The 13,429-nt window shown below is 45.6% G+C and overlaps 1 protein-coding gene across 3 annotated transcripts in view; it reads right to left on the reverse strand.

Moving 5' to 3' along the window:
* Nucleotides 1-13,429, reverse strand: part of HHAT (hedgehog acyltransferase) — a 251,362-nt gene that overhangs the window by 42,105 nt on the left and 195,828 nt on the right. For all 3 annotated transcript variants that reach the window (XM_074322217.1, XM_074322216.1, XM_074322215.1), the window contains exon 11: nt 6,287-6,431. In XM_074322217.1, the coding sequence (XP_074178318.1) occupies nt 6,287-6,431 (145 nt within the window). The remainder of the gene's footprint in view (nt 1-6,286; nt 6,432-13,429) is intronic.

Raw genomic sequence — 13,429 nt, forward strand, 5'->3', positions numbered from 1 at the left:
GGTCAGTGCCCAGTGCACAGGTAAACAGAAGCAAACACAAGCATGGGTCCTGCTGCACAAAAGAATTTACTGCCAAAGCTGAGACACTTGATAGTGACGGCTCTTGCTAGATTTCCCTTCTGTTACAACAATGCTAAAATTAAATGTGAAATATTCTTAATTTTCCACACTTATAAAAAATGTTCAGTCGTGACTTGAGGAGACAGTCTGGTGAAAAGGGGCTCCTGGCTACTAGTGTGTCTGATAAATATTTCAGACTGCCAGGATGCTCCCCTGTAATACTCAGCTGGCATGCACTGGCACGGCAGGTGCTGAACTATTTCTGCAGCCCCTGGTAAAAAGTATAGTAATAGCTGTGATAAGAAGTCACATAAATGAATAATATAAATTCAGGAGGTGTGCTTATTTCAGAAACCACACATGCACTATAACCCCAAGTGATTTCCTGGTTTAGGCCTTAGGGATCTCACTGCAGATATCCTTTTATATAGTGAATATTCATCACATGGTGAGAAGATTAATTATGCATGTAGCTTAGTTAGAGAAAAAAGGGGACTTACCTAAATTATAAAAAATATTGTGGTTTGATTTCAATTTCTATCACCATATTTGTAATACACTCTTTCCCAGTTTTATTGAGAGATAATTGACTTGTAACATTGTATTAGTTTAAGTTGCACATCGTAATGATTTACTTGCAATATACTTCTGAATATCACCCTGAATATATATGATTGGGGGCAGGTAGATTGGGAGCCAATGAGAGATAGAGATGTCAAATGTTATACGCTAATAAATCAGTAAAAATCAAAATTATTTTATTTTTATTTGGGTTAACTGTATTAAGCTACATTAGTCTTGATAGTCTATTTAAAAACACTTTAAAATGTTCTCATATTCCATGAAAGTCATTTCAAATGAATTCACAAAAGCTCCCAGATAACAGGAAAAAGTTTCCCACAACCTCACAGAAAGTAGGATTTAGTTAAATGCACTATGATTCAAACTCCTTCCTAGATACTTTAGAAATTCTCTCAGGTGTAACATGGCCTCAGGCTCACTGCTGGATGAGAACTTCCACTCACTGTTTCTAACGTCCTATGTCTGCTGACTTGGCCTGAAATATTTTTAGGAACACTGAGGCCCAAGACGTCTGGGTGACCATATAGCACAGAGTAAAGAAAAAACTGAGGCTTCTGAAAGTCTTTAAATTCAGATCCCAAGAATGTCCATAAATGGACCAATGTAGAACCATGGATGAATTGCTTCCCCCGTATCTATGTATCTTTACCAACAAAACAATGGGTGGGAAACTCCTGCTCCTCAGACTTTTCTAGAACTTGCAGAGGATCCAGTGAGGCAGAAGCAGAATCAATCAGAGACATGAAAACTCTATTTAAAGGAAAAGGCTAGTGAAGATGGTGAAACAAGTAATCACAAAGGAAGATGAGAGATTGACACCTGCCCTCTGTCTGCTCTCATCAAAAATGAAATTTCAGCACTAAGAATTTAACAAAATGTGAGGGAATGAGTTTCTATTTGACCACAGCCTTCCAGAATTTCCAGTGCAATGCCCCAGTTCAGCTTTAAATAAAACAGGCCTGTCCGGAGCCATTTGAGTTAGGAGATGAATAAACTGCATGGACAGGCTAGTCATCAGGGAGAAAATATACTTTCTCCGTTGTCAGCTAGAAATAGCAAGCAAATATGGGGAGTATAAAGGTTCTGACCTGCATAAGGAAATTACTAGTTCCTCTCTCACTGCAATCCGGAGGGAAAGAACCAAATTCATCTCGCACTGGCATGGGGCCACTTCAGCAGCTAAGTGTGGAGACGGAGTTTGCCAAACTAGTCCAGGCAACAAAGAGGAGGGAAAACGTGTGTGTGTGTGTGTGTGTGCGTGCGCGTGCGTGTGTGCGTGCACGTGTGGATGTGCGGTGTGTATGCATGTGTGTGTAATGGGAAGTCAGACAGGAGAATGTTTGGTAGCTGCCGTGTTTCCACTGAGCTCCCATCACTGCTTATCCCTAGATGCAGAATCCAGTGCCCACCTCCTGGGAAATGATTAGGTCTCCTTACAAAGCCCCGGACTTCCGGTGACCGCAGGCAATGGACTTTTCAGAAGGAACACCATGCTACATCCAGACAAACATAAAGCTCTCAGCCTGCTCCAGGTCAGATAAATACCTAATGGACAGATAAATGCCCACTAGACACCCATCCCCACTGTCTGCCTTTTCTTCCCACTGTCCCACAGCTAAGAGCACTGTCAAGATGCAACACACAGGTGGTTTATGCAGACGGGTCTTACAGATTTGGAGTGATAACATATTGATATTTTTGAGTTACAGAGAAGTCATCAACTGCTTGTTCAAGAAATTAACTTACAGTTCAATGTTGAGGCTGTAAGGCAGACATAAGAAAGCTCCATCCATCAACACGTGCTTTTGGGAGCCAAAGAGTTACATAAGAAATAAGCTGTGTTTGCTTCTGCAAAGCATGACACAGCAAGGGGCCTCCTGGAACAGGTTTGGGGACCAAATCCCCAGCCACATCCTTCTCAGATCCCTGGACCCAACTAGGTTACACACACACACACACACACACACACACACACACACACACACCCCTCAACAGTCACATTCCTCAAGCTGCTTGAAGTAAAGTTCAGTAGTAAAAATTTGGGGATTTTTCTTAAAGGCAGAGATGTAAGATTCTCTTTTCTCCACTACATCAATTGAACATTACCTCTCCAACCTCTGCAGCAGAGGTAACACTTGGTAGAAATGGTTTGTGTGCCCCGTGTACCAGAGCCCTAGAGGGCCACTCCGCATTTCCATCCCTTGGCTGGCGTTGTCCATTCTTCTGGACAGCAGGGCAGCGTGCACAGCAGAAAAGCAAGGCTCTGGTTTTACAGCTCATATCGCCAACCCCATAGAGACCAGGACAGAGATTTTTACATAAGCTACTAAAATAAGCTTTGCAGCTTAAAGCAAACAGATCCATGTCTAAATTCAGTGAACTGGCGACAGAGAGGGACTGACCTCACAACTCCTCCAGGCTCATCCTGAGATACTTCTAGAGACATCATGATGCTGGGAAAGGCTGTCTGAGAATTAGTGAGGCTGTATCTTCTAGCTCAATAATGCTACGTTCCAGATACTTGTCTGCCCTCTTCCTGCTCTTCCAGGACTCACTGAGGTGAGATCTGATGGGGAACACAGCTCCTCATTATCACTACGGCAGGTCCAGCCCATCAAGGCAGAGAGGGACAATGGTGGTTACCCCCAGGGAAGGGTCACCTTCCCATTAAACCTGGAAATCTGGAGACTGCACTGAAATGCGCTCCATCCCCTAAGACAGGCTTCCTCACTTCATCACATTTTCCTCAGTGTGTAGAGGTGGGTCTTGGAACAACAGGTCCTGATTATGTGGCTGAAGGGACACAAGCAGCATGTCAAACTTCTGGCTCATTCATCAGCAGTACAGGTCAATGACCCCTTATCTGAAACCTCTGGGGCCAGAGGAGTTTCATAATTCAGATTGATTTTTAAATTTTAGAAAGCTAATATAACATCCCAGCAGAGTCTGAGGAAGCATCCTATAACCTCATTAATATTTTCTGGTATCAAAACATAAATATTCATACTAATTTTCTATCAGGTCAATCATATTTGTTATGAAAAAAAAAATATCCAGAGTTCTCAAGGATGGGGGATTTGGCACCATCTGGTTCACTTTCCTCCTAGAGATATCTAAACTCTGTTACTCAGGGACAAAGACCCACAGCAGAGACCAGACAAATGGGGCAAGTGCCAAAGCCCCAGTAGACATTCCCTTCCTCAGGAGGCCAGCTGAGATGGGGCCAGGCTGACCTGAAGAATCCCTGACACAGAAAATGCCTTCAAAGCTGAGCTTCCCTGGCCTCAAAACCCAGAGAGGAACAATTCCATAGGGTCCTCCATGTTCAGAGAGTCAGTCCCCAGGACTCCTGTGCTCCAGGGAGGACACAACATATATCCAATCACAGACCATAGTAAGAGCCACAGTGCAGCAGCAGACCAGATTTTTCAGAGCCCTGACCTCACGTGACTGATGTTAGCTCCACAGGGTATGGGGCAAGTCATGTTTTGATCTTTCTGCCTTTGAGAAGCAGAAGGAAGGTCTTACAGCTCTGTCTTTCTCTCAGCCCCTTTAAATGCCAGCATCCCCAGGTTCCACCCCCCACCCTATTCTCTTCTCACTCTGTGCATGTTCCTTGGTTAGTTGTTTCCATTCCCATGGGCTCACCTACCACCTTCACGCCCTTGACTCCCATATCTCAAGCATTTAGTCCCACCCTCCTCCCCCCTCCAACTTACATTTTAACTGCCTCTTGGGCACCTCAGCTGCTTTCCTTGTATACCCTTTCCCACTGTGCCATAGCTTACTAACACCTGTGTGCTCTCCCCCATCTCCCTGCTTTGCACTAAGGTTGGTCACATGACTGGTTATGACCAATGGAACGTGAGCAGGAATGTCGTGTGTCACTTCTGGCGGGGATATTTAGTACCTGTGCTCCATCCCCATGTCTCTTTGCCCCCATGATGGTAGGACAAGGTGGTGGAGAATCAAAACAGAAACACTCTAAGTCCTGGAGTCACTGCTTAGCAAAAGCCACTGGCTCCGCATTGAACTGTGAGAAGAATAAACTTCTAAGAGGAAACGTTACTGAGAGTTTGGAATTATCTGACAGAGCAGCAGCGAGTGTTACTTACCCCATACACCTGCCTTCTCCACCTGGCAAGTTCCTACTTTCTGTGCTCAAAATTCCAATTTAAATGCCACTTCTTTTGTGAAGTCCACCTTCCACGGGAAGGTCAGCCACTCCATCCTGTGACCTCTCCCAGTTTACTCATGCCTCTGGCACCGTAATGACTCGAATCTATTGACACATTTCTGTTCGTATGCTTGGGTCCCACATTTGTGTGTGCTTCCTCTTCCATCCTTGTTGTCTCAGTGCCTTTGAGTAGCAACCACCCGATATGTTTGTTTTACTGAAGCAAAGATCCGAGCCTTCTCGCTCATGAGACCAGCAAACCCCAAGCCAGCATTTTCCCACACCATTCTCGGCTCTGTGCTGGGTCCTGTGGTAGGAGGCTAGATAAGTAAGACACTGTCACCCACCTCTAGAAGCGTATTTATCTTTAGGTCCTCAGCACCCCTTTATCTCCCATCTTTATTAAAGGACATCCTCTACTTAGAAAGTGTATGGTCTTTTCAGGAACTATCAGCTAAGCCATTTCTCAGAAGTCAAGATCAAAGAGGGGTATTATAGCGACAAGATGAAAGCAGAAGAGGGCTCTCTCTCTCGGCCCCTTTGAGCCTGGCGCACCCAAGCCTGCCACAATTTAGATTCATGACCTGGCATTCTGGGATCACAAAACTATGTCAGGATTATTTCTGTTGTGAAAAGAGCCGCAGCGAAAGCATCACTGGGGAGCCAGATGTGGAGATGACAGCCTAGTATGCAGTCATGTAATTACCACTTGGCAAAGCTTCCCAAACCAAAGCACAAAACCCTGCCACTGCTCAGGGAAACTTAGCTTTTAATACCTAGGGAATAGGCTAAAGTCGTGTGTACTGTAAGTAGTTCCCTTTTTCCCAATTCTCTTAAGGATGGAACTCTTAGTTCCAGCCCCAGGGAAATGGGGACATGAAAGAAATGATGGTCAATTATTAATGCAATGTTTTCACAATAATTCCCACAGACTAGCATTTTACCTGCTGCTGGTGGACATTCAGATGAGCCATTCATGTACGTTAAACATAAGGTCAGCTACTCATGCTGGCATCCCAGAGTTCAGACGAAAACATCCCTAACAAAGAGCTGCAGCCATGCCCACAGCTGCAGGAGAGCACAGCGGGCCTTCTGGGACCTAGTCCTAGCAGGACTTTCACAATGGTAAACGTTAGACTTTGCAGTATACTGAAGGCGGGGATCGAGAGGCAGTAGGGGAGGTCAGAAAAAAGGAAAGAATTGGAGAGCTAAGTCAGCAGAACGGAATGGGAGAGTTTGCGAGAGTCCATTTTGATGTTAAGTGTCACGTGTCATAGATAAGAGGGACATCAAAATAGGGGACACTTAAAGTCACAGCTAAACACAGCGAACTGTTCCTGGCTGGTATTTACAGGTCACATACTGTGAATAGAACGACTGCGCCCCCCCCCCCATCCCAGTCAAGATACAAAGGGCAAGTGTGGAAAACAAGAAATTGGCTGAAAACAGCATCGCCCCGCAACTTACCTTGTATGAAGATCCTATTCCAGTAGATTTTCCCCACTTGATTGCCCCCGAGAAACACCAGGTTGGACAGGATCAGCATGGAGGTGGAACAAGAAGCGAGGGCAGCGTGGAGCCGGCGGCGAGCTCGTGGGGAGAGGAACTGGGCCTGTGGGGGGAAAGGAAAGAAGACGTCTCATCAAAAGGATGAAAAATGAGACTGGGACGTCGTCCAGCCTTCCTCGGTCCCTGGCCCAGGATGCCCCACCAAGAGCCGGAAGTAGGTTGTTACATAAACAGGTCTCAAAACTGCTATTCCTGCAACATGCTTATTTTGGTCTAAGGAGAGAAGTCACACACCTCCAAGTGGTCACTTCCTACGACCAAAATGGGCTTTCCTGGGACATGGGTAACACAAGGACTGACGCGAGTTAAGATGTAGCTGGAATGTCGCCACACATTTTCTGCATGGAAATCTATAGGCAAGAGAAGTTTCTGCACTGCTTTCCATGGTAACAAGCACAGCTCCATATAATGGGGTCAAGATCCTGATCTTCTGGGCCAGTTTTCTTGACCCTGGGAAGCCACCCCATAACTCTGGCCCAGTATTAGGACGAATCCCATTAAGAGGGTACAGGAGAATCAGTACAAGCGGACTCCATTGCTGGAATCAGAGACCAGGGCACACGCCCCACTGACAGTGAGCTTGCAGCAGCATCAGGATGGCGGCTTATCACAGCACCTGAAACAGGCAGGAACTGAAGAGATGTTTCCCAGCATTGATTGTAAAGAACTCTGCTCATCCATCCGAGGTCCTCATTGTCCTCTTCCCTCCCCTTTTAATATCTTCTCAAGGATTTCATAAAGTCAACAAAGCCTTTATTTCTCAGCATTGTCTGCTCTGGTGGCCCTCCGGAGTGAGGTCACAGTGCTGTGTCTGGACGGTGTGAGCCCATGAGCACAACACAGGGACTGTCCTTTGGGACTGTGTATTCAGAATGAGAACCAGGTACAGCGCAACAACCAGACACATGGGGCCCCGGGGCTTCTGACAAGTGCCGCAGCCTGATCCCAAGACATAGAAAACAGAGGCAGCAAAGGGTCTAGAGACAATTCCTGAACATCCTCCTGAAACCTGCGCATCTATGGGGTGACCTGCATCTTGATTTCAGCTGTGCTTCAAAATTCTGAATTACCCGGATTCATGGCAGGCAAAAAGGACTAAGCTGGAGGGTGACTCTCCAGCAGGAGGCTTACTTACTTGGGCGGACCCTGCTGTGGACCATCGGTGGCCATTCTGTAAGCCTGGTCAGTGTCCTCTGAAAATCTAGAGAAATGAATTCCCGACACCCTCCCCTTTTCTGTCCCGCCAGTGCCAGCATCTGTCCTATATGCTCAGATGTAGCTGCTACCACACATCTTCCCTTCCATGGCTCTCTCCTCCAGCATCACATTGGACCATAGCTCTACTGCCACCATATATGACAAGCTGTGCAGCAGGCACTGACTGAGTTGTCTGCCTGGGCATGATTGTTCTGGAAAGCTCTCCAGTGATGCTGACATGTTCCTGGTTAGAGGCCACCACACAAGATGACCTCTCGTCTCTCCCCCTGCTCTAAGAGGCCACCAGCCCGTACAGAGGATGCTGTCAAGACCAGCTAAGAGAAAACGACACAGTCTCAAAAACGGTAATTAAAGAGAAACGGGGATAAAGCAGGCTTGTAATTCAGCAGTCTCCACCTCTGAGAATAAGGAGACATTAATCTCCCAGTTTCTGTATTGTACAGCAGAGGAAGGTATTTTTCTGGGTATTACTGACATAATTAGCAATAACTGGGGCGGCAGGGAGAGAGGAAGCAGGGAGATAAGGGGGGAAAATCCAGAATAATAAATCAAGAGAATATGAATTGTCTTAATTGGCATAAATGTGTCCAAATAATTCTCTCCAGGTACAGGGACGCTGGTAACACATTTGATTTCTAATGAGTACTCTGCCACTTCTGTTCTAACCCCATCAGTCTCCCCGCACCTTACATCCTGTTTTGTGAATTCAAAGTCACCATGTGCTCTTTTATTGATGTCAGTTAGAGAGAGCACACACAGCTTGGTTAAGCTCAAAGTGGTTCTCCTTTTATGACAAATGATTGCAATTATTAAATAATCAACAGAGAAACTGAGAAAGGAAATGCTCTTTGCATTGGGTTGCTAAGCAGGGCTGCGGTGCCAGGTTACCTGGTACAGGGGTAAGAGCAGGCTCCAGTGGGAGGCAGAGCTGAGGGAAAGGGGCAGAGCAAGGGAGGAGGTGAGGGAGAGTGAATGCGAGGTACAGAGCTCCTCTAAAGCACCTGAGGCCCTAGTTCCTACGGATCTGCCCTTCATTCTCCGATTACCCCAGTATCTCTCTCGGCTACATGAGTCAATAAATGCCCATTTCTGCTTAGGAGGTAAAGTCTAAATAATAGCAAACATGAAGGAGCCTCTGCTCTCAGAGCTAGGAGGGAAGGCACCTAAAATCTGAAATGACTGATGACAATTCAGTTTTTAGAAATATATATATATTTAAGCAAGAACGTTAAAGACACAGGGTATTGAAATCAAGATGCTAGAAAGACTTAAAGGAGAAATCAAGATGCTAGAAAGACTTAAAGGAGAAATCAAGATGCTCATAGGCAATGCTTGATTATCCCTCAGGGTGAGTGGGTAGAAGACAAAATAGATGATGATAAAGAGAATTCAAAAACCTAATTTTAACTAATAGTCCATCCTCTGAACTGACTAAATTAGCCTTGCCAATAAGCAGTGAACTTGACAACGCATTGTTTCTCTTCATTGGGAGTCAGTGGGAGAGCAGAATTATGGACCACAAGGAAGGAAGAAGAGGGCCTGTCTGGGGAGTCCACAAGAGGGTAATAAGTAACAGCAAAGCAGATGTTAAGTCTTGGCTGCGATCATCTCTCCTCCTCAGATCCCCCAGACACACTGTACAAGATGACACTTTTGACATTAGGGATTTCTTTCTCTGTCTTGGGAACCATTTGGCCTTAGTCATTGGTTTACAGGAACTCTAGAGGAAATTTCCATACCTAGGGGTTCCCAAGAGGAAAAATGCCATATGAGCAATGCTTGAAGCACATATTCCATTGGCCCAGCCAGCTCCATTTATAAACATGACTTTCTGAATCTCTAGAGCCATTGGGCCAAAGTCCCCACTTTAAACTCTTTGCTTGTATACTCTCTCCTCTGAAGTCCTATTGCAATTATTCTCATCATTCCTGCGGTCATTCACATCTTGGATGCTGGCTGTCCGTGAGCAAGGGACCAAACCTTGTATGTTAGTCACCCATCCTCAAGGCTTAGGTGCTTGAAAACCCCCCTTGGTAGGAGAACTCAAGCTGAGGAATTGTACACTAAATGGGGAAATAGATCGGTGTACAGTGAAGAGCCATCAGTTATGAAAATAAGAATCGGCAACTTGATCAGATAAGGCAATAACTGGTAAACAGAATTTGATGTGCATTAACATGACTATATCAAGATAAAAAGGAGCTCTGGTCTGGTCTCTTCCCAGAGAACAGTCTGTGGCAATCCAGTACCCTGGCAGCAAGGAGCTGGGCTGGCACTGTCCCCCAGAGGACGTTTGGGAATTTGTTGGGCAGAACGGTCCTGCTCGAAATGCCAACAGCGCCCTCTGGAGAGAGGGTGAAATGTTTTCTTCCACATTCATTATAGAGCTGATGTCCCTCTAGGCCTATGGGGGCACAGAACAGCCCTTCTTCTCTCATTAGAAGCAATGCCAAAACCATTCCCCCTTTCCCCTGGGCCCCAGAAAAGTGCCTCTCCTGGCGGGGAAAGGGCTCCTTACAGGGCCCCAGTGCTAGTCCCCCCCAACCCCACCCCTTACCATCTGGCCTCAAATGTGAGAGTGGAGGAGCCTCCTGTGCCCCAGTCAGGTTCAGGCAAGAAGTACCATCAGTTCCAAGCCCTGTCACCCCCACACTCCTGGAACCCGGAGGAAGAACGGGCGGTGGAGCAGGTTAGGACACATCACTGCTCCTGTGCTGGTGACCAGTTTTCCGGCATGGACTCTCACCTACATGACAAGCTGGGGCAGTTTCTCTCCACGTTCATGTCACTAGAACCCCTCCTGCAGGCCCAAGGGCAGGTACTGGGCTTTGGGCCTGGATACAGCAAGCCTCTCAGAACTTCCAGAAGTACGGGCAGACCTCTAACCCCTCGATACAAGTACGCTGTCTCTGATGGAAGAAACAAGAGGTGGAATATGGGAATGTTATAATGATAGTTTGATAGTTCAGCAGCGGCTTTAAACTTCCCTCTAAGACACTGATTCCAAAGGTGAGGCATAGAACCTACACCAAGTAAACCTGAGGGTTGAACTAAACTTCTGTCAAACTAGTCTGGATTTTCTGCTGTGAGGTGTCCATGGCTTGTGTCCACAGCTCATGTGTGTTTGTTCATATCTCCATGGCAACTCCTCTATCGTTTCTAGTCAACATCCTGTCCCTGTAAATCACAGGACTGGCTGGGGCAAACAAGCCAGGCCTAAGGGCGGGGTGGGGGTGGTCTGCTGAATCTGGGTCAGAAGTGATACTCAGAACAGCCCGGGAGGGGAAGGCAGATGGTGGGGCTGCTGGCTGTGGTGCTCGGTGGGCCCCACACTTGTCCACGGATGGGCTGCATGCGGGGCCAAGCCAGGAAGAGGGGATGGGCTGAGCATCTGGGGGAGCAGATGGGCCAGAGAAATGACTGCTGGAAATGGTGACAAAGGCTTGGCAAGTGGGACCTGATGCAGTTTATTTTTAAGTGGGGGAGAAGCTAAAAAAAGAAACTGGGTGGGTTTGAGCAGCTGGACAGAGTTCTTCCAAACAATCACAGAAGCTTTTCACTTTCTAATACAAATGCTCACCAGAGGGTAAGAGAGGATGGAGGATGAGGAAGGAAACGGCAAGGCGGGGATGACCCCATGGGCTGTAAAGGTGAGGCCACCACCAACAAAACAATTCTAGCTCTTAGGAATGAGAAGTGTGGCCAGAGTGAGACACTCAGGGTCAGGAGGACTCCAGCTCCAAAGTCATTCCAGGGCCCCCAGTGTCATCTCTGTACCAACCTGCCAGCGCAATGCTTCCCTTGCTTCCTTTCTCGAGACACTCTGGTCATTTCTGTTTAGAAGTCTCTGGTTTACCAGTTACCCGTCTCCCTCACATTCCTAGTAGCACGGTAAGTTCCTGAAGGACGGGGCGGCTTATTCTTCAATCTGCAGCACGTGACCCACGCATATTCTGTGCATGCTCTGTGATCATCCTGTCTCTCTCTTTGCCCTAAACAAGCTACAGAACCTCCTGACTTCCTTAATGTCCCATCCCATCCTATGTCCATGCCAAATGAGTACCTGAAGGCACTCAGAAAGCCATGCTTCCTTCCTTCTTGTAAGTGCACGGAGCTTCAAAACATATCTGGTCAATGAAGTTCCATTTTCCAAACTCTGGTTGCTACTTAGATCTAAGCAATGCATTCTCCTGAGAGAGAATCAAACGTCTACAGTGATGAAGGCAAAGCCAGTTTTACTTACATGGACAAGGCACCTGCTGTATAGTCTAGATGTCCAGCTTAGTTAAAAACAGCAGAGGCTGTGTTGTGGAAAGGAAACCACGGTCAGGACAGAATAGAAAGAGACATAATGGTCTCCTATAGGCAAGGTGTCAGACAGGGGTGCATTTACCTCCTTGTTTGTTTAATCTGTATATAAACATATATGAAAAACTGAGCTAGACTCAGAGGAAGGAGGAGTGAAAACTGGTGGAAGAAATACCAGTAACTTAAAATATACAGATGACACACCTTACTAACGGAAAGTACTTAAAATAGGAATAATCAAATAGATCAATGCAACAGAATAGATCCCCAAAATGAACCCATGTATATTTGGATGTTTATTATATATTAAAGGCGATCTTTCAACTCACTGGGGAAAGTATGGACCATTGAATAAAATTATTTTAAAATGTAAAAAACATTCTTAGTTGTAGGCCACACAAAAACAGGCAATAGTTCAGATTTGGACCACGGGCCATAGTTCACCAGCTCCTGCTCTATTCTATTTTTGGTATCTGCCTTAAAGGAACACTTATACATATGCACAAGGAGGCATGAATAGACATCTTCATTGCAGCTGTATTTGCAAGATGAAAAAATTAGAAAAACAACTACATTTCCAACAATAGAAGAATGGCTAAACAAATTATGATATATCCATACCATGTCCAATTATGCAGATCTACACTAATATAGAAACATTTTCAAAACATACCAGGAAAAGGAAAAAAAGTACAAATTTTCAGAATATTCATACCTTTCTTAGAAAACACACACACACACACACACACACACACACACACACACAGTAGTAAATTATGGAAGGCTATACTCCAATCTGGTAACAATGGTTACCTCTTATGGGAGGAAAATTAGTGAGGCGTGTTTGTTTGGGGGGATGGGTATCTTATAGGACTTCAGTCTTACCTGCATTTTTTAAAGAGCATGTGGTCATGAATGACTTCATCAATTAAAAAGAATAACAAAAAAGGAAATCTAGGAATCTTTCCACTAAATGACCTTAGACATTAGCCACCTCCCCTGAGTATAAAGAGTCAAGGCACATGGGTGGGAAGATGGAAGCCAGATGACTATCGTACCCAAGTTATGGCTGCTCGTGGTCTGTGGGTCTCCCTCTCCAGGCAGCACTGAGGTCCCTTAGGACTATTAAATAAGCCTAGGATGTGACAGCTGTGGCCTCAGCTATATGCTGTTCAAAAATAAAAACAATAGCTTAGGGCAAAGCCTGCTTTTTGATCAAACTTGATATTTAAAAATCTAAAACTGACGAACAGGTAAAGCATTGCAAAATGATTCACCAAGTGATAGCACAGAAAACTCTTCTAGTGACATCCAGTTAAACACAGCAGATGAGACATCTCTGCTCCCTTCATAAACCCCATTAAAATACAAGTAAACATTTGAAAAGGGAGAAATCCACAGGCAAGGAATGGAAGAGAAATGAATAGCAGGTGAACAAAGTCAACCCATTTTTGTAAAAGAGAAAGTAGGCAGAGCAATTAGCAAAGCTGAGATACCTGAATACCAAAGAGAACA

Source organism: Rhinolophus sinicus, linkage group LG17, assembly GCF_036562045.2.
Source record: "Rhinolophus sinicus isolate RSC01 linkage group LG17, ASM3656204v1, whole genome shotgun sequence".
Taxonomy (NCBI): domain Eukaryota; kingdom Metazoa; phylum Chordata; class Mammalia; order Chiroptera; family Rhinolophidae; genus Rhinolophus; species Rhinolophus sinicus.